We start from the raw sequence: 27,439 nt of genomic DNA, 5'->3' as shown, positions 1-27,439 counted from the left end.
TCAAGAGCACTTCACCTGCTGTGTCAGTTCTGTGATTTTCATATACGTCACCTCCATAGGCTTGCTAGCAACGTATCGATCTCATTAAATTATTACAGCCTGATCAAAACTTTTTGCACTCACCAGCCATATTTCCTACTCCTTCAACAGCAACATTTAAAATTGACTTCAGCTTTTTTAAAGGTTGGACTGAAGTTGGCAGTAAATGAGTACGTACCTCCAAACAGTGATTTGTGTGGAGGGGAGAGGTTATTCCCAGTTGTACGTGCAAGCACTTAAAGAGACAAATTTACTTACAATAAGTAGAAACTAGATGCAAAAAAAAAAATCCCAGCTGTCAAAATTATATTACATGCTCCACGTTAGTGATAACTGTTGTGGTTTTAAAAGTAGTCAATGATTTAGCCAGATTTTTTCACTTTATTTTCACTGAATGGAAGATGTTTGTCCCTTCTGAAACTCTTAACTAATGTGTCCACTGCTGCAAATTAGTGTAGGTATAAAAATGAACTAGTCAACTCCTGAGATCCTAGACTACAGTAAAAACCCTACAGACCACTCAGTGCCTTTTAAAAAAGGTGTGTTTTGGTGGCTGTTTATCGTTCTCATGCTGATATATTGCTGTATGTTTGTATCACTTAAAATACATGTGGTGTATGTGGTCTTTTGTGGTAAAAATGTAAATGCAAACTGCTGCAAAGTACTTCGAGATAACTGTCCTCGACTATTTAACTTCTTTCTTACTGCAATGCTGAGTGACTTGCATGGGATGCCATATGAACTAAGTAAGCTGCTTCTTGTTTCACTCTTTAAATGAAGATGCGTTTGCACAAGTAGTGCATTGGATTGCTTTCTGAATATGCTCTTTGCTCTGTACTCCATTATAATAACAGTGGAGAAAAACTTGTATTACTTTAGGTAAAAGTTAATTATTTTCTTTCCTACCAAAATGACTTTTATATTTACAGAAATGAATTCTTGCGTTTTGTCATGTATAGACCTACAGTCGTTTGTTAGGTAACTAAATGTTGCTGTGCATTTGGGTTGAGACAACTGTGCTTATGAGGCTGTAGCGTCATACTGATTTTAAGAAAAATATGTATGTTGTATTTCTCAAAATACTATACACAAGTATTCTAATTAATCACTTATCAAAAGTAATGGTAGACAACATCTCTGGTATATCCATGCTGTAAATGAGATATTTCTATAAATCAGTTCTAGAGTTCTGCAAGTCATTTAAAAAGCCTGTATGTTAAATTCTCCATATCTACAAATGCACACACTGAATGCAAATAATATTTATTTCTGTTCAGTTATACAATGTGGCTGAAATTCTTCCCGTGCAGGAAACTAGATCAAAACTGATGAATCTTAAAACATCCTGAGAGTATAAGCAGTCTTAAGCTGTGTGTACGACATGCATTGGGTGTCTGCAAAGAATGAATGTCACCCATCTAGTGTTGTAACTAGTGAGCCTGAATATGAATTCCCTATTCAGACAATTCTCTCTAGTGCAATAAGGAGGAGTTTTGCCAGTATAGGAGCTTGGGGGAAAAACCCATCCCTGCTCTGAGGGAAACAAGTAAATTGTACTCTGGAATTCTCTCCACCTCCTGTATCATATCTGTTTCTAAAAATAGATTTAATGTAAACTCTCTGCATGCACCATATGAAAAAGAAATTGCCAGTAATGCAGAATCTAACTTGAGGTGGAAAGCCTAACCCCTTACCTAGCAGTGGAATGCTTAGTAACACGGTCCTCTATCTCCCCTCACTCCTAGTAAGCTTTGTAGTAATAAACAGAAGCTCTTCAGGATGTACACCCCTCGGAAACATAGGTATTCAGCATCCTGCCTATTCACATGATGTTTGAGAATGCCAACTAACATCAGGTGCATGATTCATTTACTTCCTCTCCTTAGCGCTTTAAAGTTCCTTACTTCTCCAAAGGACGTTTCTTAATTTATTTATTTTTAAGTGCTTGTAATTCCCTTGTTGCTTGTTGCCTGCAATGACATTAATACAACGGCAATAATACCAATTCTTGGAAACTCATCCGGACGGACGATTGCAGTGTGCAGCACACCGCGGTTTGCCGAAGCCCGGTTCCCTTTCTCTGCCTGAGACTTGAACTTTTGGAATGCATTACCCTGCGGAGATCTAAAACTAGGGTTGAATATTTGGGTAAAAACATTTTTCCAAGTCCAAGAGGATTTTTATAACCCTGGCAGTTGAATTCTCCATCTAATAATTAGTGGGTAATATTAAGCTATAACATGCTAGGCAATACCAACAGTCAAAATGTGCAATTGCTGTTGAGAAGAATCCCCTTGGACACAGCCCATGGAAGCTGTGCCTGCGCCCTGTACTGGAAGGTAGAGGAATGCATGTGAAATCAACCATCTGCTTCAGCTGAATTCTGTGGAAATTGTGTCTCTTACCAAAAATGGTAACTTCTAGATGGATGGATCTTACGGGAAGAAACCTTTGATTTATAACTAAGGCTTATTACATTTTTTTTCTTACTTTTTAAGAATAATTTAAAAGACAATAGAAGTACAAACTGATGATAGAAAATGGAGATAAAAAATAGTTTCTCTTCATCTGGAAACTGTTTTGAAAAAAGAAAAAATACATAAAACCCCTGAATTTCATTTTTTTTTTCTGTTTGGCGATTGAACTTTAAGACATTATGTCCCTGAAATTCTTGTTATTACTCATTGAAGGTATGAGATATAACTACATTTCTTGGGTTCATGCTCCTAGCATGAGACTGGTGGAGAAGTCTTGAACATTTGAACTTCAGGCCTCACTGTGCTATCCATTGCATTTGCATTTGTTCAACTTAGCTTAATTTCAGTGAAGTCATCTGTAGGCTTGGTAAGGATCAACACCTGTATTTATTGGAAGTTAACTGCTGAAAATTGGCACGTACATTTGCTTGCTGTTGTTTGTCATGGGTGATAATTTTTGTCAGTATTAGCTTCTGCCTCGGCTCGAGATCCAAAGCATTCTCCCTCACCCTCAGGCCCTCCAGTTACTGCTGATTCATTTCAATTTCTTCCTATTCCCGCTTCCACCAGCCTGCTCAGTATGAAAAGCTGAAAAACAAATTGTAAATTGTGATTAGTAGCAAGCAGTAGAGCTGCAGGTCTGAGGCTGAAGCAGGGCAGAAGATTAACTTGACCAGAAATGCAGGAAAGTAGGCAGGGAAATAGGGGAGTGGGACTGGGATGCAAAGAGATGCTCAGTTAACCAAAAAGTATAGTAAGATGGTCCATGGAAGACAGACAGAGCCGTGAGTACGGGAGAGAAAAGCAAAGGTTTATAGGCATTTATCAATTAAACCAAAATCTTTTCTAGTCATTTGGTCCAGCAGAGAAGCGTTCGTTCCCCCTGCAGTGAAGCTACAGTGACCTCTAGTGTCTCTAAACACCTATTCCTTCATAAATCAAAGGTGGAAAAGACAGAATTTAAAAAAGAAGTAAGAACTAGAAAGTCCTTTGCTATCCCAGGGAAGTGAACGGCTCATGCACGTATTGACGGGAAGAATAAGCAGTAAGGTCCTACAACTGACCTTCCAGAATGCAAACAAATAGGGAAAAATCACTTGTTTTTTTCCCACAGGTGCCAGTTGTAATTGATCTCCACTAAAAGATGCTTCAAAGCTTCAGTGTTATCGATAGGAACTTCAGTGTTACTGATATGAATACATTCCACAATTTGCAACCTGCAAGAATAGAGGAGCAATAGGTCCAAAGAGATTACCATTGCCAGGGAAGATTGTAACAGGAAGCAAATATGTATATAAACCAACTGGCATAAACTATCAGTCACGGAAGGTACAAGAAATGATGGACAGACACACATCTAAAGGAATGCAGAGATGACTGGAGACAGCTGTGGTTCTCTCAGATCCGTGTCATTTAGGTCTGATTCAGGAACTTGTGCGATTTCACTTTCCTGATTCTTTCTCATGTTTTTTGCCATTTGGACCAACAGTCAAAGTTTGGGAGTACTTACAGGGACACGTGAATTTCCAATGGCCGTTAACAGGTTTACATTAACTCAAGGGATTTTCTTTGGATATCTTGTAAAAAGAAAGGAGAAAGGGGGAGAGAGAAAAATATAATAGGCTAGGTCCTGCAAGCGGTGAAGGTTTTTAGCACAGCACTGGGCAGTGCTAATCCAACCACCATTAAATCAGAGTAAAGGGCCCTAAAGGCTTCAGTGGCCACTAATTCAAGTGCAGAATGCCCAAGGATGCTTGAAAGAGCATAGGATTATCTCCACTTTGTATCTCTAATATTTTCTCCACTACTATTGCAACAGAGAATCAAGAGCCAGGAACTATATAACCTATAAGGAAAGGGACTTTCACTGGGGGAAAAAGCCTAGTCAGGATCCCCCCAAAATGCTCTGATTCAGTTATTCCTTCATGATCTGTTATTTATGATATCTAGAAGAGCCCCATGGCATGGTGCTCCCAAGGACAGCAGCTTTCTTCTCCCAAGCATGAATTCTCCACTGCTGCAAATCATACAATTTATGCCTCGCTGAGTAGGACCCAGTGACTTCAGGAACATTTCCCACCAGTCTCAAAATAGGAACAGGGATCCAAGAAGTGAAGAACTGCTATAACTAGTGTCTTTGGAGAAACTCTCAAGATGCAAAATAGAGTTTCTAAACCACGCTTCCCTCAGGGGCTGCGTTTCTCTTCATGATGCAGCATCCGCCGCATGGACCCTCGGCATGCCATTACATTGCCATTGCTACAAAGCAGATTATTTTTTCTTTTAAGTATGAGGTCTGCATTTTAAATTAATATTTTCATTCTCGGTGTTGCACTTTTGAAAATGTCTCTAGTACAGATGAAGTGTCTGCTGTTCCTTTCACCATTGCCTCATTGCTTTGATTTGGAGAACTAAAGATTTTCAGGTTAAGTAGCCATTGTGTACCATTCAGCTTTTATAAATGAAATAATCATGTGTACAAATCATTTAAAGGCAGCCATTGCTTTCATTAGTACAAATTAATTGACGGAACAACACGTGTGCTTTTTTCATTTTTTTTATTTTAATTTTTGTTTTGGAGTTAATGGGATTATAAAAAATATGGTCCATACTGATCATTTTTATAGCTATTTTAACAATTTTCCTTTCATTTTAATTAGTGCAACAGGAAGAGAAACTTTTTTATTCTAAGATTTGTCAACAAAAATAAAATTTTATTTCATGCTTCAATAGCAAATACAATTTGAGCCGTAAGAGGAGTTAAAAAAAGCACAGGGGACACATGCCTAGGAATAATATCTATAATAAGAAGTCCATTTTGATTCTGTTGCTCATGCTGTATAGTATGACAATGCAATAATGTGGTTAATAAATATTTTACAGCTTATATTTTCATTAAGTTGTACAATGCAAAAGATTCCTGAGCTGAAATGTAATTCAGTCTTGAAATGTAATTTTTATTGAAAATTGAATTTTAGAACTCACTTTTCTTTCAAATAGTAGGTTCTGTGGGGCTTTTGTATTGCATGTGCAACAGCACACAGTACTGCAGGTGTGGGTAACAATTTGCAATGGAAATAGATAACATTTCCAGCACTATCATGTGTTTATTTCAACAATTGCTTACTTTGGGCAAGGGAAGAAGGTGATTACATTCAGAAATTATAGTAAAGGTATTCTTTCAAGTGATTCAACATGCCATATAGAAATACATTTATCTAATAATCTTTTTATTGATGTGCTCATTTGTTAGCATTCTTGAAAATTACCTCATTATAAGCTTCCCAGCATGTGCTTTGCCTGCTACAAGCTGCATCCTTTCTGCTCTCAGTGATATTTGTATTCAGAATGAAATGCTATGCTATGCTATGCTATGCTATGCTATGCTATGCTATGCAATGCATGGACAAAGATACCTGATTATCTCAACATTTCACAGCCACAGAAGTTTATAACTACATTCCATTTCATGTAATTATTTATTAACACTGTATTTTCAGAGTGCAGTAGGTTAAACATCTAAGAACCACACAGTCCATGTTAGCATTAGTTAACTAGCTGCAGAATTCATTTCTGTTGAAAACACCTTAACAGGTATGCTGAAGTTAAATGCAAAGACTTCGAGATCACTAGAAGGTCTCTTAACTTCAAGTACAATTATAATTTGCAGGTAGACTGTCTTTGCCATAGGTGTTTTAAAAGCACCCCCAAAGCCTCTGCCAGGGCAGTAAGACTGCAAGACCCAGAAACATCATACCATGAGCAGCTACTGCATTGCTCCCATCATCTCTCCCCTTGCAAGAACAGGACCGCTGATCAAGACGACCATTCCCTTGTACAGGCAATTGAACTTAACCTTGTAGATAAAACAAGGCTTCCAAACCTTGGTATCAGACTTCCTTTCTGTTTCCCCTTTGTGCCTTCTGCTACAGGAAGAGACAAACAAAGGCAAAAATGTTAAATAATGAAAAAGCATAGGCAGATAGTCACAGTGACCACAGGGACGTTCATCAGATATGTTTGAACATGAACAAAGGTAATTTAAGCACTGGGAAGGAGAAAATCTACATGACCCACATTTAGCTGACTGGAGGACAGGGTTATAAGCAGAGGAGAGAAAAAAATCAGCTTACAATTGGCCAACTATAAGACCACGGGGCCACCATTGATCCAGCAGTCACAGTCATGAGCTTGGCTGGGCTCTTGTACCTGCCCTAAAGCGCCTGTCCAATACCACCTGCAGGCAGTCAGCTCCCAGCTTAATCTCCAGTGATGACTTTAGTGAGCACACAGCGTATCATTACATTTCCATTAATCGGTCATCATGCTGTTTCTTGGATGTTTTGTTAATTTTGGTTTCCTCTTGTCCAAGCAAGTGCTGTAACAAGGAATTCTGGATATGAGTGATCACTGACAATGCATATGAAATGTTGGAAGTGCCACATTTTGAAAAAGCATGAATATACTAACAGTATTTTTGCCTGCTTAAAAAAAAAAAACACTACTACATGGCATGCGGTAATAATAGAATACATTTTGTTCTTGTTTGTCTGAAGAGACGGCCAGAAATGCACTGAGCTGGGCTGACTAAGACGAAAATAAACTTATTTAAAAGTCAAGGAATAAAAAAAAAAAATCTTAGGATTAATCTGTAACAATTGGGTGAAATTTGTTTCTCTTTGTTAATTTTAATTTCCTTTACAATGTTATTCTGTAATGTAAAATAGACTGGCACTGATAATGCCTCTACCAAAAAACAATTACATCAAATCAGTTTCATTCCCAAATGAAATATATTCAATGAAAATAAAAGTGTGTAAGAAACAGACTCATACTATTGAGAATTTTTAGAAATTATTTCCTAATATCATGCGATAGAAAAAAAAAGGAGAGGAGGAACCATGAAGTAAAATACATTTTTCTTCTTCACAGTCAAAAGCTAAGTTTTAAGGAGCGGGTCCGGATGGCCAGCCCACGAGGACAAAGTATAAAGAACAGGCAGTCTTCAGTTGGAGATCGCCGGTCACCAAGTGCCGACATTGCCACCGAGGGCAGCCCAACCAAAGTCCAGAAGAGCTGGAGCTTCAACGACCGAACCCGCTTCAGGCCCTCACTGCGGCTGAAGAGCTCGCAGCCCAAACCCGTGGTCGACGGTAGGAGCTTTTCATGCCTCGTTGGCCATTGTGTGCTGCTGCCAGCCTGCTCACGCTCTCGCACGCCTGCACTATGAATGCGACCTGGTTTTGGAAAGCAGAAAGAATCGTTGTACTGGGGCAGAGATACTAGAAAGCTATAGTCTGCTTCAAACAGCATGCCAATGGGATTTTTTTTTTTAATAAGAAATCTTGTGTCAGTGGTGCATAGGGAGTGACCAGTGGAAAAGGGGGTCACTATGAAAAATTGCAGGTCGACTAAGTGCATCCTGCAGGTTTGGCTGGGTTTCCACAGGGCTGGCTGATCCCTTCTTGCTGCAGCAGCTCTGCCATCACAGCCCCTCTCCCACCACTGGGCGCAGCTGCTGCCCAAACCTGCTGCCTCTAGCCGCTGCAGGGGCTGGCTCTGCCGGGCACATGTGCAGTAGCCAGCGCTGCGCTGGCTGCGCCTTTGCCCAGCCGAGAGCACAGCTTGTACGGCACCAGCCCCCTGGGTAGAGGAGCTTTCTGAGGAGCTGGGAGATGCCCTCTTACCTCCACTGGGGATACAACCACCTGCCACCAAGAGATATACTACTAGGTGCTTTAAGTTTTACAGGGTTGTATCAGGTACAGTAAGGTAAGTGGCTTTAGCAAACAAAACCAGCGTTATTGCTTTTATGTATTGCTTTGTAAGGGTATTTTAGATGTAGGAAGGACTCCTAACACGTGAAGAAGTGGATCTTTGTGAAAATGGCTCGCTGACCCCGCAGCAGGTGGGAACATAGCCTTTCCTGCACGCTGCCTCCCCACAGGAATGGATGCTGCCCTTCTCCGCCCTTCGTTCACCAGCTAAGGTCCTCTTTGGCGTTAAACTAGTTGGGGTTCAGGCAAAAATCTTCATCTGCAAAAGCTTGCCGAAACAGAGACAGTGATGCCCCTAACCAGGGAGCACTGAAGCTGCTGAGAGCAGCCTCCCGACAGGCAGGGGCCAGGAGCACCAGATGAGCCCGACCCCTGTAAGGGATGGGTCCTGCACTGAAAGGTGCATTCACACAGCTCTGGGGGTACCGATGCCCCAGTGGATTAGGATTTGGGTTTCTCTATTCACATTTTTCCCAGCTTATGAATGTTTTGTTCTTTCTTGCGGGACTCCCAGGTAGAAAATAAGGGAAACAAACTAATCAGCTACAACAGGAGGTAGTGACCCTGACTGTATGGGAAAGGCACAACACAGATCATTTGAGCCAAGTAAAGAGAGATAACTTTAAACTCTTTCTATGATGGCAATCATGCATGTTACATCCAACAATTGTGGTAAAACTAATTAGACAGAAGTGCGATTTTGGTGTCTGCTTCCTTTTTAAAAGCACACATTATCACAGACATGTGGGTTGTAAAATACCTATTGAACTGAAATGCCCCATCCCTCAGCTGAGGACGTCCTACGCAACACATCTCTTCAGGAAAAGCCTGGGTAAATAAACATTTCCTGGAGGCCAAACAAGACAAACCAACAGCGTTTGCTAAGGTCATCATTCCAGGCTAGCCCTCCCCCGCAGAGACCTCTCAGATGCACAAATCCCGAATTTGGCTGTGTTACAGTGAGCTACTGGGGTGTACCAGCCACCAGGCTGCTATCCAGGTTGCTCGCCGTTCCTCGCTCTGTTCTGGGGCACGAGCCCTGGCTTACGTCCCACGGCAGCTGCGGCACAGGGGCTGTGTGATGCTGGCCTGAGTCTCACACTGACGTGGAGCTGGGACAAGGCCACTTGCTCCACAATGGGAAGTGAGAAATGCTCTAGGTACCATCGTGGGGTTGAAGCTACTCTGTCTAAATTTAGGTTTCCTACGTAATCACTTATATAGCAAGAGTATCTCCCCAAAACCACACCAGAAGTGATTTCATAGGTTAAACCCCGTAACTCACACTGCGCCTGGAAGTGACCTAAGAAGAGAGTAATTTGTTGAGCACGCTCCCGGGGTATCAGCGGCTCACTTCTGCTCCAGCCCCGCAGCCTGCACCTCACTCAAGCATCCGTTTAGTGTTTCATCAGCCCATTTGTCACAGAAACATTTCCTCAGTGTGTCCTCTATTTTGTCCTGTACACATTGCCGTTAATAGCAATGATCTGCATAGGAAGATCGTGTTCCCTCTTATTGTCTCCCTTTCATGGAAAAGGTGGCATAAACGGCACCTTGGGTATTCCTGTGGGCAAAAGATAATAACAACAACAGAGCGTTCATTGCTGTGTGTAAACCCTTAAAGATCTTCCCGCTCCTCAGGGCAAGCACAGCCTGTTTCCTTGTCAGTGGTTTCCAGCTACTAGTCCACCCTTATGAACTGGGGCCAACAGATATGACCAATTTCTCATCTGTGGCAGGAGGAACAGCTTCCATTGTGTCCAGCTTTTAGGCAAATGCCAAGTTTCCACTCTGGGACCCAGTCCAGCTAGTTCTAGGACTGGTATCATCAGAGAGGTGTCCAGTGTGCTCACTGCTGAAAGGCAGCTCCCTGCTACCTTCTCCAGTCCATTGCAGGAAAAGTTGGGCGCTACCAACCTTGATTTCTTTTTTTTTTTTTTTTGTGTTACCAATTTCATAGTTTGATCTGCTTTCTGTATTTGACAGCTCAGTGAAAAGGATCTGGAGATGATGTATTTAGTTTAGAATATCTTGCATTTTTCACGGGATGAAAATACAGTATTTGCAGCATTTTATTAATATCTCTCAGTTGTCAGGTCCTCCATTTTCCTCCTTGAGGCATTCTCCAGCCAAAGGATTAATTATTTTGGTGTGCTGATACTCCAAACAAACTAGAAGCCACCCCTTTCTAGATGAAAGTCTGGGCGCAAAACAATACCCTTGAAAACGTGGTCCTTCTGGTGATTCTTACATCTCCATAGCATGTTTGGGGGGAGAAGAAATGACATTTGCAATAGACCTTTTGGACAGAGACAACATAGTACTGGGTACCCAGTCCAGTGTCAGAATTTTATATCAGTGATCTAATGAAACAATAATAACCTCTCACTATGAAATTCCCCTTCCAAAATAAAAGACACTCATATTCACTTGATTTTTCCTTCACCGTATGGGATTTGGGGTGGTAAATGTTCTTCTGTTAGTGCAGGCAGAGGAGGAACTACCTCATTGCGAAGGTCAGGTGCACTGAACTCTGTGTAAAAATAAAGCAAAGAAGTAAATATATAAGCAGGGGGTTCAGAAAGGAAGAGAAATTGTTAGCGTATGAGGATGATCTAAGGCAGATAGTCAACTAGCGACTTTGCAGGGCTGACTGAGTTCTGATAAAGGACATGGTTGGAATCTGGGCCAAAATGATCAGGAAGAGACTGCTGGAAAAACTAAACATTAGCAATTAGAAGCTGGCCTGTAAAGGGAGGTTTCTAATCCAAACAGGAGCTTACGGAGGCAGCTAAGAGGCTAACATGATTGAAAACGTAGTAGCCTTGCTCTCAAGCTACCCAGTAACAAAAGCTTACTAACGCTCCCCCGCTGCATACTAAAACCACAGAAGGAGGGTTTCTTGGCAGTAAGCAAAACACTTAAGCTGGCCACAGGTATCTCCCAAAAGGATTTTGGCATAGCAGCCTTAGAACAGTATGACCAAAACTGTTGCACAAATGGCTTTATTTATGGGTAGCAACAGTCCTCTGAAACTGCCTATAAACCATTTATTGCTATTGCCAAAGTGGGCCTGGCAACGGCAGCAATTGTTTCAGCTACATATGTGCATTTGTAAATGGAATCCAAACCTGAGAGAGCTTTGATGGCTGGAGAGAGCTTTGGTGACGTGGCTGCAGACACTCTCTAGAGCATTTAACAACAGCGCAGGGAAGCGAAGTTGAAAACCAAGATATATAATCTGATTTAAAATACATGTCCAGTCTCTGGTGAAATGTGGCTCACAACTGCCAGAACTCTTGTTGAAGAAGAGACCCTGCACAAATTAATGAAGGTGCCAGGATGCTGTATTTCCAATCCCTGTTATCAGTTTAAAAGGGAATTATCAGGACCAAGCAGATCAAAGAGAAGTCTTCACCACTCAAGAATGGTAACTAGTGAAGTTTTACAAAGCACACACTTAAAAGGTTACCAGAATAGTATAGGGTCATGCAAGAGCCTCCCCCGAAGGGATGCCATATCACACCGGTGTAGGTCCTGCCTGACCTCGGAGCCACACGCAGCCACCGCCATACCCGTACACCAAGCAAGCCAGGAGCCATCTCTGGCCCCAAGGCCTCCTCATGCAGTACGGCTTGTGTCCCTGCACCAAAAACAGGGAAACCACAGCCAAACTGCCCATAGGGAACGGCCCCCAGCACATGAGAATACCCACTGGCAGTGGCCAAACCCATGCCAGAGTCTGTGCAAGCAATTAAATAGTATGGGTGATCTCACGCCATTGCTTAAGGCACTGTGCCCATGCCTCATTGTATTTAGCGTAGGTCCAGCCACGGAGACTCACCTCACCTCAAAATCTCTCCTTTCCTCTTTTCTGAGGAAGAGAACTTTTTCTGCTTAAATCGTGCTCCAGCCTTGCACAGCCACAGCTGAAGTAATGAACGGATATTATGTTGTGCATGCAGTTTTCAGTGAGGGACAGAAATGCCCTATTATACTTGTTTTCTACCATCCCATGCTCCTAAGCCTCTGCATAAGTTATTGTGCCTTTACTGTAACCTAGAGACATTCTGTGGCTTTTTGAATAAAACATCGAAAGTGTTCAGCACTGGAGATATTACAAACATATTTCATTTGATTAATTAAAAAGAACTCTCTAAGGAAATATTTGATTTCTTGCACCATCCCTGAACATTATACGCTCACACGACCTCTAGCCTTTCATTCCCTACAGAGTATTTGCACAAAATCCTCAGGGTAGAGTATATTATAATAACCATGGAAAGAATGCAATTGTGCATTTCAGCCCCCATGTCCTCAGTTACTACCATGTAATTTATGTATTGCAAAAATGACAGGTTTTCCTTTCAGTAGCACAAACATCTTGACCTTGTATAAGGTTCACTTGATGTGGCAAAGGTCCTTAGTTTGGTTGCTTTTACATCTCGGTTAGCTTAAATATGCTGATTCAAAATGAAGCTGCATGATGTCAAAAGAAAGCTGCTCAATTTGTACAACCCCCATATGATGGGACTAAATGACATTTTATTAGCAATATATCAATTTGTGCTAGATAGGAGATTTATTTTCTTGTGATTGTTTAACTTGATGATAGAGCTCTCGTTTATTACTGTTGTCACTGTAATTAATTAGGAAGATCTTATAAAAATAATCTGGCATTCTGATCTAAGCTCCGAGTCATTTTTTCATTTTGTGTAAATAAGTACAGGCTATTGCTTTTGAGGCATTATTTTATTTATTCCAACCAAGGTCTTGGCCATATAAGTCCATAATTTAGTCTCTCTCTTTATGATACATCTTGAGGAACCTGCTGTGCACCGTTGCTCGCTGGACTGAGCACTTACTTGGTGGTCACAGGTGAATGATTAGCAAGCTCAGCTCTGTGAGGGACAGCAGCAGACCACCACAGAGAAGTATGATTTGCATGGATTTCAGATAACCTCATCTGCAGGGAAGAGTAAACAAATGAGTTAAGTCATTTTGAGAGGACGCTGATAAAACTTCCCAACCACCATGTAACCCACTTACACCAAATCTGAAACATTTGGGGAATGTTTTCATTTTTATAAAACGTTGTTGGGGAAATCCTTTGTGGCTTTTTAAAACACAGGACTCAGCTGTGGCTACCTGAATCTAAAGCTGCAGCCCTCCTCTCTCCCTTTGCCCACAGCTACCACCTCCTTCAAACAACAGGACCTGGAAATCTCCCAGGGTGTAGGACCTCTGTAGGCCTTATGGAATATCAGACATTGTATCAACTGACGTGCGCTACAAGGTCTTGTAGAGAGACAGCCAATTAGGCATGACCTTTAGCTCATTAGTCCACAGTTCTAGATCTTATCAAATATCTCTGCAATTTCTTTTACAGTTTTATCTTTTTGTAAGAGGTGTATATAAAATAAGAGAGATGTGTATCTAAAAATACACTGAAATCATATGTTTAGAGTCACCTACCACTTACTCCTCTCATATGGCCATCTAAACTTGCTGGCTAATGTGCCACTATTTATAATAAGGTCAGCCATTTTAGCTGCACAATTATTGTGCATATAATGAATTGTTTTTAGAAAGTCTCCTGGTTCTCCATATCATCACTCAAAATGAAAAGGACTCATTTTAATTAAGTAGTGGGAGCTGTTCCGTGAAATATTGCCAGTGCAGAAAATTGTTGAGAAGTTAAATAATAACAAAAGATAATTGAGAGTTGTTAGCAGGGAATGCTAGAATTTTAGATATTTGGAACTTGCCTGCATTGTATGATAACTGATATAAATTAGGTTTCTGACCTTAAAAAATTGTATTTACAAAGAAAGACTAGATAATTATACTCAGATTATGTAAAAAACTTTCCACCAGTCCTATCTTCCATTTTGGCCAAATCTGAGCTTTTTTAGAAATGCTTTCAGATATAAAATATTGTTAGGGATATTCTTTATTATACTCTGCTTCATACTGCACTGCAGCTACCGAATTCCAGTTCTGATGTCCTCTTCTCTTCCCCATCTGGAAAGCTTTGCCTCTTTCAGGAGAAAGGCAAAGGAGAAAGGCACGGGCTATGGATACAGCACTACTGCACTTGGCTCAGGTAGAGGCTCAGGTCAGGCTATGGATACAGCACTACTGCACTTGGCATGGGTACTGCCTGCACGGTAGAGGCTCAGGTCGTGCAGAAGGGAAAGGGACCTCCTACAAGCTCGTGCAGAAGTGCTCCTCTTTCCAGGAGGCACCAGTTTCCTTCCTTTCCTGAGAAATTGTTTTCCAGCATGGAAATGGCAACCATTTCATAAAAGCTCCCTGTAAACAATGTTTTCAAATGTTGTCATCCTTATTCCCTCTTTCTTAATTTTGCCGCTTGAATACTGTTGTGTACTACCAGGGATCTTTGTGTCATTCTCTAGACAAATATTAAGCATCTAACGTGAAGAGCACATCATGGAAGCTTACTTGTCCTGCCTCCTTCCTTCTTTCATGATTAGAAGAAAGCCTTTTCGTTTTTTTTTTTTTCCCAGGGATCAAGGAAATAATAAATACACAATTCACTCCCTTGGGCCTCCTTTTTCTGGCCTTTGCTCTGGAAAGTGTGTAAACATGGGCTGCTGCCTTTCCCTCTTTGGGGGAGCTTTGGGCGTTCTTATCATTAAGCATGCGATTAAGTTCCATCCCAATTAGTGTTGCTTTTTTTCAGTTGATTTTTCCTATGGAGCTTTGCAAGCAATCACAGTAAAACGGTTTATGTGAACTCTTTACTGAAAGAGAGTCAGCTTGTTGATGGTTTAAAGCAAAGGAAAATTTGAAAGAAAATCACTTCTACGGCTAGTGAAGGGAATTTGTAGTCATGGTTCAACAAACAGGAAAATAATGAGAGCTTGTGAAGAGGTGAGAAGTTTCATGAAACAAATTTAAACAAAGGCATTAGGCTGAGCCATTATATTTTGATAAAGGGAAATTGCATGAGTTGAATGAACGTAAACCATGAAGATGTTGGTACTTAGAATGATTTTTGAGGGAAAAATGTAACTGAGATTTTGTGTAACATTCTGTGCATTATGACGTTTGTGGAAATACTATAAAATACATACAGGATATCTCAATTTTTTAGAGAATATAGGCTAAATCTCTAACTTCCCACAGCAAATGCTCAGAGTGAAGAAAGGTACTTCAAAGGCAGTGTAAAGCTGAGTTTCACCTACATTGTGGGCATCCTACGCATTTCCTACAGCAGCATAACAGGGGCTCTACATTGCTTTCAAAAGGGGCTGAAAGAACAGAATAATGAGAGCATTAAGCTGCCAGCATTGCTTCTTGAACAAGAGGGGTCACCTGAGCTCAGTAGCCATTTAACAGTAAGGCAGTTAGGAGTCTAACGCTAAAGCAGCCGCCTGGGCACCCCTGCTGCAGCAGACCTATGCATCCGCACCTCCCATAGGGTTGCACATCGTGTGATGGGACAATCTGTCCTCCAAAAGCTCTGAATTTATGTCTAACTTTACTTGCCCAGGAATTAGATGCACTGAATTCTCCACGCATTTTCTTTCTGACCGTTCACACAGAAAATGAGTTTGGAGATGAGTGTGCCACGTTGGGGTGCCCTGCACTGCTGCCCTGGGCAGCCAGAGCAGCTCTGCGCTCGGATGAGGCTGCCGAGCAGGATGGAGAACAGGCTGTGGAGCTGCATTATGAATTGCTTGGACTTCAATTTCCAAGTTGAACTCTGGATTTTGAATGATAGTTATAAACTATGGCTTGATATAACTCAGCACCTGTGAAAATTAGGCCACCATCCATTTTTCACCTTGAGTCATGCATTACAACGAAAATCAATCAGACTTTTTTCCCAAATCAGTGTGCTTTTTACCAAGTTGACACAACACTGTGCTGTAACATGAATAATTGAGAGTCATATGCAGACTATCAACTTCAGGCACCTATTTAGGTTTTGCCGTGTCTAAAAGGTGGGTACTCAGCCTCAGCAGAATGATTTAGATCACCCACATGAAGAGCCCTAACTACCTCCTACGCAGTCAGAGTAAGATCTAAGTGCTTCTGAAGGCTTCCAAAAAACAAGTCAAAGGGTCTATGTTGGGACCACCATACTGCTGACTACGCTAGGAGCACTTCCGTAGGACTATTCATGGTGTCGGCACATGCACTTATTAATGCTGGATTGTTGTTGCTAGCATATGGCAGTTCCCAGAAAACATTAAAGAGTACAAAATCTTTTCAATTCTGTTCAACAGGCACATAATTACTTGAATGTTACTGACATTGAAAGCATGGAGCTATGAGGGTGATCAGAGTAGTGTCACAGTTTTCCCGGCACCAAAGCATGTTATTAAACAACAGAAAACACTTCTAAGAAAGGACACATGATATTTACAGAAATAATAAATCAAGCCCTGTGCGTAACTTTTGCACAGCGCCATATGAAATGCAGCTACAAACTCATAAATTTTTTGTTGGTGACATATAATGTTTCAGAACAGTGTAATTTTTAGCCCACTCATTTGGGGTGATCATAAATGACTGGAGTTTGCATGAAGAATGCATAAATACTGTGTCAAACAGGGAAATATCAAGACAATTTTAATGACTTGTGCATGCCTCTCTTCCATTTCTTGGTAATTGCTGATTTGCTGTGTGATTAAATCAAAGACTGCTCTTCAGGAAGAAAGAGGAAGAAATTAAAAAGTGGCAAACAGAACACTTTATCCCAAAGTAAATAATGTCAAAGATTGTAAGATAATGGCGGATGCCTCATCAGTTGTGAAATAAACACTTTCCAGATTGACATTTAGGGTCAAAACACATCCTGAATTGTAAAGATGCTGGTATTAGAAAAGGGGAAGTGTTTCTGGATTGTCAGACTGGCTGACACCTCTTCTTAGGGAGACTTGCAGGGGTATGTCTAAACCTGTATTAAGAGGCACTTTGGCCATCGTCGAGACCGGATTCGTGAGCTGCCCAAGCAACAGACTTGAAAGGCCTGTTTAGCTGGTGGTAGAGGCGCCTGGAGAGAAAGAAGGACCAGTGCTAACCCTGGGAAGGCCTGGCAGAGTGGCCAGGTTCATGCAGAGCAGCTGTTGCCTAAGGTTGCCTGTGGAGCCCGCTTGGACCATGCACAGCCACCCCGACAGACAGCAGGAGATGCAGCCGAGGGGTATGGGGAAGGATGAAGAAGCAGATGCCGGCAGGGCTAGGCATGAGCTGGCACCGGAGGGTCTGCCTGCCCCGTTAATGATGGGGAGGGCTCTCTCTGGGAACAGGCAGCAGCATGGAGCAGGGCTCATCGGAGGCCGTGGCTTAGCCCCGTCTGGGAACTGGCAGGGATTTTAACAGCTGGAGCTGCCGAAGCAGCCAAACTGACCCTAACGCAGCCCCGACCTCGCGGATGAACTCGAGAGGGACAGAAGCGATACAAGTACATCTCACCTCATAACTATGTCGTACACAACATGAGCTTCCACTGGAAAAATTCATCAGAATGTGAACTTTGATTTCAGTGGGGTTTTAAGCTGGAATTTTTTTTTTTCCAAATTGTTACTCTGCATTTCCCAAACTTTTTCCCAAGTCTGCTCAGTATTATAAAGAAACATGAATGTTTCCCATATGAATCAAACAAGGTTTATAGCTTTTCACAGGTTTTATTGACATGTGGTACCGAGTGCCTGCCATAATGAAGAAAATTCATGTCAGTGGGAATATTAGAAAGAAAAAGAAGAAGGTGATTTATTAGGAGCGGTATCTCTTCTTAAAGCTGGCTTAAATTTATAAGAATTTTCCAGCGTCTGTCTAAAGATTTTGCTTATTTTTGTATCCACATGTGAGCAACATGGAATACTATAATTGCACCATGCTGTTCTCGAAATGGTTCTGCAAAGATATACTGCATTAAGGAAGCCCTTTTATTAATAATACTGTACTTGGCAAAGCATCCAGGAACCGTATCAGTGAGAGAACCATTTAGAAACATGTTTGTTTTAAACTTTCAAGTTGGAGTCTCCTGTTTCACTGGGGTTATATGGTTGTAGCTGTTGTGACCTTAGCAGAATTATTCCTAATTTACACTGGCATAACAGAGTAGATTCAAACCTTAGAGACCCACTGGCAATACCAGTAGCATAAAAAGCTCTGGCTTTAGTATGGTACTTCGAAATGAGCTGGGAGATTTCAGCACTGGGAGAAGTAACTGGAGAGGCTGATCAGACATGACACCTGGAAAGTTAGTGTCGTGGAATACTTAGCACCTTCGGAGATAGAGTTTTAGGTAGTTTATATATCTATCAAACTAATTACATAGTTTATTTTAGCTAATTACATTTTGGGGCAGGGATCCAAATCTTAGTTATGCAGGATAGGTGGAGAGACATATATATTTTATCTATAAGATAAGCCGTCAGTAGCAAAGCTTGTGGAAGGGGAGATTTCAAAGTTTTGTATGAAAATTTCACTTTTACAGTGTTAAACAGAAAATTTTTCAAGGTTGCGTTTAATTGTTTCATGTGTACTTGAAGACATTATTAACTTGGCTATAAACCACCTTCCTTTCTATATTAAGTTGAGCTGTCAAATGTAAAACCTCCTGCTCTTCAAAGCTACAGTAGATGCTCCTCATGGATGTACCAGTTCAGCAACAGTCAAAAAAGAAAAGATATTCTTGAGTGTAATGAACTAGCCAGAGTCATCAAAATAAATTATTATGGCCAAATATTAAATCTGTGAAGACAACAATGCAGCCATACCTGAAGATGCAGCCTAGTACAATGCTGTTTATTCTGAGATAGCATTCCTATTAGATTTAAAAGGTACCATGAAATTTCCAGGCACTTTTGACTGACAAAGAATATTTTTCATCTTTAATTTACAGTCTTTGTGAAAAAGGAAGTTGCAAAAAATGTCCTGCAATCATTTGTGTCTGATTGTGCTTCAAATTTGCTTATAATAGAAGCCCCTGAAATGGTTTACTTGCAGTGTTTCTGGATGACTAAGCCTATGTTTTAAATAACAGCATGAATGTAGGTGGGGACATAGGACTGGGAAGAAATCTCCTCCGTTACTGAGGGTTACTGAATCCCATCCTTCTTCCTCTGTTTCACATATCACTATTTCACTTCACACCATCTTCTTTATGAAGCAGAGACACATGTTGAAATACACTGACCTTGAGTGAAATTCTTCACCTGGGCACTTGGACTTTATGCAGGTGAAGAGAAATGGTTTGGGAGGAAAAAACATCTACTCTCAAGACAGGTTTCCTGTATTTCATGTGCCTTCAAGACATATATGACATAGGGGCATTCACTGACCCTGCCCTCCTTCCTCCGTTCCCACTCCAGCGCATTTTAAGTTTGTAAAACTTCTTGGTCGTGCATCAGTCCCTGGTTTCTTGTGTATTGAGGTACACTGGGCACTTCTGAGATTACTAGTTAGTTCTCAAATGGTAACTGCAGAGGTGGTGTTAGGAAAGGGTAAAGGATCCATTTTTTCCAGGCAAATAAATACAGTAACTTGGCTTAAGCTCCTGTTGCAAAGGCTGCAATATCTGTACGGCTCTGAGGTTTAAGGTGGCAATTGATCCATGATGGATGTCATTCTCTATTCATTTCTGGCAAAAAGGTACTTCATTTATTTTCACCTGTAATACAGTGTTGGATCATTCCACAGCCTCCTTAGTAAATGAAATGGATCTTCTCCTTTGTCTTCAATGTAAGGTTGATCCATAGTGGTAAAAAAATAACAATTTAGTATAACTTCAGCATCTTTTGATTCTGCCATTACATCTGTTAGCTCACCACCCTTAAGACAGAGAATGTGATGAAAAACAATGAGACACCAGGAATAGACATACTGGTACTAAACTATTAATTTGTTAGAAAAATAACAGGGCTTTCTTCCTTTCTAACTTCTACTGTTTACACTGGGGACTACCCAGGCCTTTTATGACACAAGCGCAGACACAGACAAGTGCATCACATAGTTTATAAACTGATGAAGCTCTGTCTTATTTGATTTGTAGTCCTTATTTTTCCAAAACCACTGTGCAGGTGGTTAGAAAACACTAAGGAAGAGATTTTTAAATACTGCTTGTTTAGTCTGCTCTTGTATTTTGCAGCTGACACCAGTCTTGGAACAGATGATGCTTATGATGATAAAGGGTGCCAGTGTGATGTGTCAGTAGAAGATCTCACCCCTCCTCTTAAAACTGTCATCAGAGCAATCAGGTGAGTAAAAAATACTGAAGTAATAAATATTTGAGATTTCTTTAATTAAGATACTAATTAACTGCATGTCAATTAATAAAATGGTAGTTAGACTTATTACATGGCTATATTTGTTACATAACTAATGCTAATATAGTTTATTTAGGCTTCCTTTTCATCAGTATTTCATTTATAAGTCGAAATATTTTATCTGTTCTATTATCAGCTAAAAATGTTACATGATTTGATTCAGAAAAGAAAGAGAGTAATGAATGCTGGTTTCCACTATATTTCCTGTAATCCAAATTACTGTAATCCAGTTTGATGTAGTTTTACTGAATGTATATCACCTTGCCTGGAAAAGTTATTTCCTTTAAAAGTTTAGGGTTTTATTGCATTTCTGTATTCCTGAAACTGTCTGTCATATGACTTTTATTTCAACTTTCTTCTGGTAACAGCAGAATAATTACATTCATTCGATTGTGCAAAGCCTTGCCTGCCACTAGCCATTGAACTAAATATAACCCCAATAATTTAAAACTAATAGTCTCCTTCTTTTCCAAGAAAGTAGCAAACTGCATTGAAACTTATAAAATTACCTGTATTGAAAGCTTAAACTTAGCATTCACCCTCCTGAGACTGCCAAGGCTCTTCATCTTCCTGAATATTTTGAAGTGCAAATCCTGACAGGCCAAATCCCAACAGGCCAAATCCCCACCATCAAGAGTACATCGACAAGCAAGGAGAGCTCAGGCATTCCCTCTCTGCTGACAGCAAACCCGAGGTTATTGCTGGGGGTCACCCCACTGGCTCTGCATCACAGTCACATCAGTGCCCGGCACCCTTCTTCCAGGCAAGCAGGCAGGCAGGCAGGCAAGCAGGCAGCAGCCACAGGGGATTTCTGCAAAACCCTGTGAAAAGATGTTTTCCTGCAGGGAGACTCTTGCCTTAGTTCTCTCAGCACTATGGGAAGAAAGAACTCAAGCTCTTTATCAAATAATTTCATACAGTGATAACCTATGGGCTACTTGTATTTTCTTCCCCTTTTTCCACTGATTGCCAATGAAGACAGACAGCGAGTAAGGCTGTTTCTAATACTTTTCTACTAGCACAGACAGCTTGACAGATCATTTGCAGATGTCTGTTCCAACCATTTTTCCAACCTGCCTGGAAATGACCTCACAGGACGTGTCAGATACCAGGTCTGTGTCCACAGCCACTGCAACCGGCGACTCAAATGTCACCGCCGAGAACCATCTCTTGCCAGCAATGCTTCAGCAGGAGACAGAAATCATTCTACACAGTGAACACCCACCTACAAGGCAGACCTGTTCCTTCAAATGGAAAATGCTCAAATTAGGAACAATCAGCATAATTCATTGGCTCTGGTGCCAAAGACCCTTGTTGCGTTTTAAACAGACTGGTTGACTCTTGGCTCCTAGTGCACCTTGCCACTGTACTGGCAAGTGATACCAATGGTCATCTCATTCTTAATACTGTCCAAATTCCTTAAGATCAACTTGACATTTTAACACTAAATTCATGGAGCTTGTCTTCAAAGGCACTACTGGATTGTTCGATGCATCATCTGCTTCTTTTCTTGGTTCTCTTGGTGATTATCAGCTCAAATGGAAAGTAACCAAATGTGAAGGACCTAGTTGGCAAACTCTCTGCATGGTGCCATCCACAGAAATGCTCTATTAAGAAGAGCAAAGATGCAACAGTTTGTTTCAGACATGCACAATTTAACTGATAAGAGTCAACTTTTTAGATTACCTCTACCTTTTCCTCTGCACACGTGGCTTACCAAAACCCAACTCATTTCACCACTGAGGCTGAGAATAGCAATTCTGCATCTCCGCTTGCTATCAATTAGCCACGAATCTCTCTCATCTCTCCCTGCAAATGTTGGTGTTTCACTAGATTGCAAGCAGCACACACATCTTGCTTCAGAAACATATCCTTCTTTGAGATCTGTAAAGCAGTAATATGCAATGATCTTCAGACTTTTGTTAAATGCTATACCTTAATCTCTCAAAATCAAAAGACTGATAATTCAGTTCATCAGGTAGCTGATACTCCTCTTTCTGCTTATTCAGAGTATCTGTTACCTGACTACACTGGGATCTATGCAAACATCTGAAGAAGGATCTGAGACACTATATAGTAATTGTAGAATTTCAAGATGATAACATCTGCCTATATGGAAACTTTGTACCTCATTTTGAAGCTTGTTTTTAGCGACGGCTTTGAATTGCAAAGGCAATGGGAGAGGGTGGCGGCTGTTTTTCCTTTCTTGCTGGTATACAGGAGCAGATGAAGACAGAAGGTACTTGAATAGCTTCATGAGGCACTAGGCACTATTCACAAGATCCCAAATGTAAGCACATACAGTTCAATCCATTCTGGCTACACCACCTTGAAAAACTGCACTAAGGGAGAGTAATTATTTTTTCCTGCTTAGAGCTGGGTACAAATTGTTTTACAATGATACAAATGGTCCTTTTGTTTTGGGGAAAAAAAGAAATTAATAAAATTAATTCATGCCTGTGGGTTTACAGAGGTAGGGCCTCTCAGTTTTGGAATCAGAAAGAACTGGGTTTTTTTTCTGTGAAAGAAGCCTAGAATATGCTGGTTACTCTCAGGTTGGACAGCCTTGAAATAGCAAAAGACAAAAACTGGTTTATTTATAATCTTTCATTTTGGTAATTTCAAAGTGTACTGCTTCAGATTTGAGCTTGCTTACTTACATTTTTCCCAGGACTAGTTTATTCTTCAAAAACAACTTTTTGATTTTAAACAAACAAATCCCCAAACTTTCATTTTGAAATGGTCAAAACAGGAGATGGAGAAAATAGTCCTTTCCTGAAAAAGTTCTTAAAATATTGGCCCATTCCAAAAATAGGACTCCCAACCATTCCTACTGAAGACCCACCAGGCAGACCTGTCCGGTAAGATGTCAAGCTGTCAGCCTCCTCTCAAAGCCGCCCAAGCTGAGTCTTCCACAGCCCACCTCTTGTGCTGCCCCGTCCACCCCCCTTACTACAAACTCTCTGTCAGGAAAGATCAAATGAGGCAGTAGGGAAAGTAAGGAAAGGCCGCTCGGCGCATTTGCACAACGTTGGGCGAGTAGGGAACAGACGGGTAGCGTGGTAAAACGTGGCGTGCTCAATGGCGTGCCTTGGGCCAGGCCAGCATCAGTCCTGCTCCTCCGCAGCCTCCGGCTGGGATCAGAGCAGTGCACAAAGTAGTTCTTGCCAGCGGTACGCTGAGCCTTGGTGCCAGCAGGTTTTGTAGCACTACTCAACTGGCCCTAGTCTTGTCGTGAACAAAAAGCCATTAACATCCTTCAGAGTTCCTGGAGATTAACAAAAAACGTTGCATTTTCCAGCTCTCTCTGTTACTTCACAATGATGAATGTATGTAAAAGAGACTAAAAAGAAGATGAGGATACCTTGTTTCCGTATATTGAGATAGCTCTGATCATTTTTCATAGCAAAAGGCACTAAATTCTGTAATACTCTCCACAATGGAAATGATGGAATTATTTTACTATTTGTGGAATACAAAATTAGATTTGAGAAGCATAAATAAATATGCAATAGGAAATAACTGCAATGGCAGGAAGATGAACTTGCTGACCTAAGAGGTCTTTTCTCTCTTTAACTCTAGTGATTGCATAGATATATTTTTTTTTGTTGTTAATAAGAAATAATAATAATAAATGTAGCTAAATGTAATGAAATTTGAGAATTCTTGAGCTGATAAGCTGTATAATTGAATAGTCATACATATTTAATAGCCAAAGAAGGAAAATATAATTTACCATTTATGTTCAGTCTTTGAAATGTTTCTGCTACACCTATAAAATGTATTTTTAGCAACCATTATGAATTTATTCAATAGCGGTGTTTCAGAATCCTCTCTTTCTTTTAAATCCCAACACATTGTATATTTTCTGCCCAGATGGTCTTCAGAGTTTAGGCAAGGCTCTTAGACGTGTCTTTGGCTAGGACAGCATTGTGCTTGGGAGAAAACAATGTCTCTGGCTCCTAGGAGATGGGTTAGTCCAGGTCAAGACCCGAGAGAGGAGGTAATGTTGACCCCATGTAGTGGAACTACCTCTCAGCCACCATTGTCTGTTGGCCTCTCTATATTGGACCCTGATCTCTTCTGTACATCGCAGTTTACCAGGAATAGGGTTATTTGGCAAGCTAAGGGTAGACAGACAGAGGAACCAGCGCAACTAGATCTGTGTGCACCTGCTTTCCTGATGTAGTTAAGTGAGCAAACAACCTGTGGGCACCTCATCTAGCTGTGGGCAAAACAACCTACCTGTCTTTTAATCTTTAAGGCAGGAACCATGTGTGAGTTCACCTGAATCCCAGTAGAATGAAGCTCCATTTCTTCCTGAGATAGTGACAGGACTGACAAGGTTTAAAAAAATAACATGAGTATAACAGGGCTGCACGGAGGATTAGAGATGTTCTGACTCACTGCCAGTCTCAGTAAAGTGCACTAATGACAAGCAGAATGTCTTTTAATGCTGGAAGGGAAAATAAAATGCAACAAATGCCAGGAAAGAAATGCAACCTGCACATTCAGAAAACACTGTAACTCTAGCTCAGTGCTGATCCTGCATTTGACAAGAGTTAAATGAAATGGATGCTGCTTTTGGCTGCTAGGTGTCAATAAGACAAAAGTTGGTATTTGACCTGTAACTTTCTACAAATTACCAGGCCATGTAAAGATTCGTGGGACCTGTAGTTTAGATGTTAACTATAGACAAAGCACTTTGATATATTGGTCTAATTCAACACAAGACTTTTTTTTCTGCTCTCCTCTGGATGCATCATTGAAATAGACTACTTTGTATGGCTAATTCTCACCAGAAATTTGTCATGCTTGTGACTTGAGTACGTTTACAACCGTGTATCATCTATCACATTAGATTTGAGTTTTAAAATGCCACCTCGCTACACTGCATACAGCGATTTAAAAATACAAATAATGTTTTAAAAAATCATGGGGACTACATGCTTTGTCCGTTTGGGTTAATTCTTACTTTCAATTACTGCTGTTTGGTCAGTACTAGCAGTTCAGTATTGCCAGTGGCGACTCAGCTTAGTTTATGATGAGTCTTGTTTGCCCCCTTCTGGTATAACTAGAAGAGACAGGCCGAGCTGTAGTTTGCTCTGTTCCTCCTGTTTGTGTTAAGGGCTGGTGCTTCAGATACTTGGGGTATGAATCACTTTGTGCTCGTTCTCCCTTTTTTGTACGGGTCGGTTATCCACCTGTGCCCGCATAACTTAACCCTTTGTTTTTATCACCCAGGAACACACCCGAATAGGCAACTTTTTATTCTAGAAGCACGAATGAAAGAAGCTCAAAGGCTTTTTTGTTCACAATTCAACTACTACTTTTGAATATGCTCTATATAGTTGTAAAAACCTCTCAGAATGGGTGTTCAAGCCTATCAAGTTCAATTATGTAGCTATTTCAAGATATAGAAAGTGAATTGAATTTTTAAAATTGACAGTAAATAACTATGGAGAATCAACTAAATTTAATAACTGCAAAGCAGTTGCTAGGCTTCATCACTGAAAGAATTCAGGTTTTCTGTTTCTTAATTAACTTTCAGGCTTTTAAAATGCCAATCTTTTATAACCCTTCATTTTTTTGCACAGTTTTTGCAAAATTTTATATATTCGAAGCAAAAAGAAGCAAGCAATATGGGTCTGTTCCAAACCCTCCTGAAGTTAATTAAGATGGCAACACATGAGCTAATAACTAAACCAGATATAGTACAGTTACACCTCACTGATACAGCCGTGAGGTTTTCGGTCCTGTGTGTGACTTCTGAACATTATGAACAACCAAAAAACCTGTTATAAAGCTGCAAAGCAGTAATGAAGGCTCTTGTGCACACTGATTAAGAAGCTTCTACAGCTGTTAATAAAAATTAGTCTTCTGCCTCTTCTCTTGTAAAATCACCCAGTTGTGGTAAATTCAGTTGTCTTCAACTATGCTATTAATCCTCCGGCTCTACTTTCCTAATAGAATTTCATATTTTTACTTTATCAAGAGCGTGAAGTAAAAAATTGTGACCACCAAAACAGAGAGAATAATAACAAAAGAACAATACTTTCTTGTATGTCAGCTACATCATTTATTCTTTGTAACCTGAATAAAGAACTAGATTCCAGGAGATTGTCTGCGCTGCCAGACTATTACATACAGAACATCTTGGCACCATTTGACAGCTAAAAGAAAAAAAATTCTACATCCCAGCTTCAGAGGCCTTCAGATTACAAAAGACACTGAAAGCCACTAGTCTGTAGAACCGGCTGACAATGGAAAAGAGGAAAGCACATCATCTGACATATTTAAAACTGCATGGAGATCAGTCCTGGACTGTCAAGGTGATAGACTACTCCTAACAGGCCTTTTCCATTTTTAATTTCTACAATCAGAATTATTCTTGGTTAATATTCAAGGATCACCTCCTCCAAGCTCAGGAGCGATGCATCCCAGCAAAGAGGAAGTCAGGCAAAAACACCAGGAGGCCTGTAGGGGTGAACAAGGATCTCCTGGACAAACTCACACACAAAAAGGAAGCCTACAGAGGGTGGAAGCAAGGACAGGTAGCCTGGGAGGAATACAGAGAAATTGTCCGAGCAGCCAGGGATCAGGTTAGAAAAGCTAAAGCCCTGATAGAATTAAATCTGGCCAGGGATGTCAAGGGCAGCAAGAAAAGATTCTATAGTGTCATGGTTTAACCTCAGTCGGCAACTGAGCACCACGCAGCCGCTTGCTCACTCCCGCCACCCCCGGTGGGATGGCGGAGAGAATTGGAAGAGCACAAGTGAGAAAAACTCGTGGGTTGAGATAAAAACAGTTTAATAATTGAAATAAAATGATAATAATA

At 40.7% G+C, this 27,439-nt stretch overlaps 1 protein-coding gene across 1 annotated transcript in view; it reads left to right on the top strand.

Annotated features, from left to right (window-relative positions):
- KCNQ5 (potassium voltage-gated channel subfamily Q member 5) overlaps window positions 1-27,439 on the top strand; it is a 192,181-nt gene that overhangs the window by 153,519 nt on the left and 11,223 nt on the right. Inside the window, exons 10-12 of the mRNA XM_019471122.1 lie at window positions 1,785-1,841; window positions 7,449-7,669; window positions 20,424-20,532. Of these exons, the coding sequence (XP_019326667.1) occupies window positions 1,785-1,841; window positions 7,449-7,669; window positions 20,424-20,532 (387 nt within the window). The remainder of the gene's footprint in view (window positions 1-1,784; window positions 1,842-7,448; window positions 7,670-20,423; window positions 20,533-27,439) is intronic.

This window comes from Aptenodytes forsteri, unplaced genomic scaffold (genome assembly GCF_000699145.1).
Source record: "Aptenodytes forsteri isolate BGI_AS27 unplaced genomic scaffold, ASM69914v1 Scaffold256, whole genome shotgun sequence".
Lineage (NCBI taxonomy): Eukaryota > Metazoa > Chordata > Aves > Sphenisciformes > Spheniscidae > Aptenodytes > Aptenodytes forsteri.
Note: the sequence above shows the minus strand (reverse complement) of the source record. Positions and strands in the feature narration are given on the sequence as shown.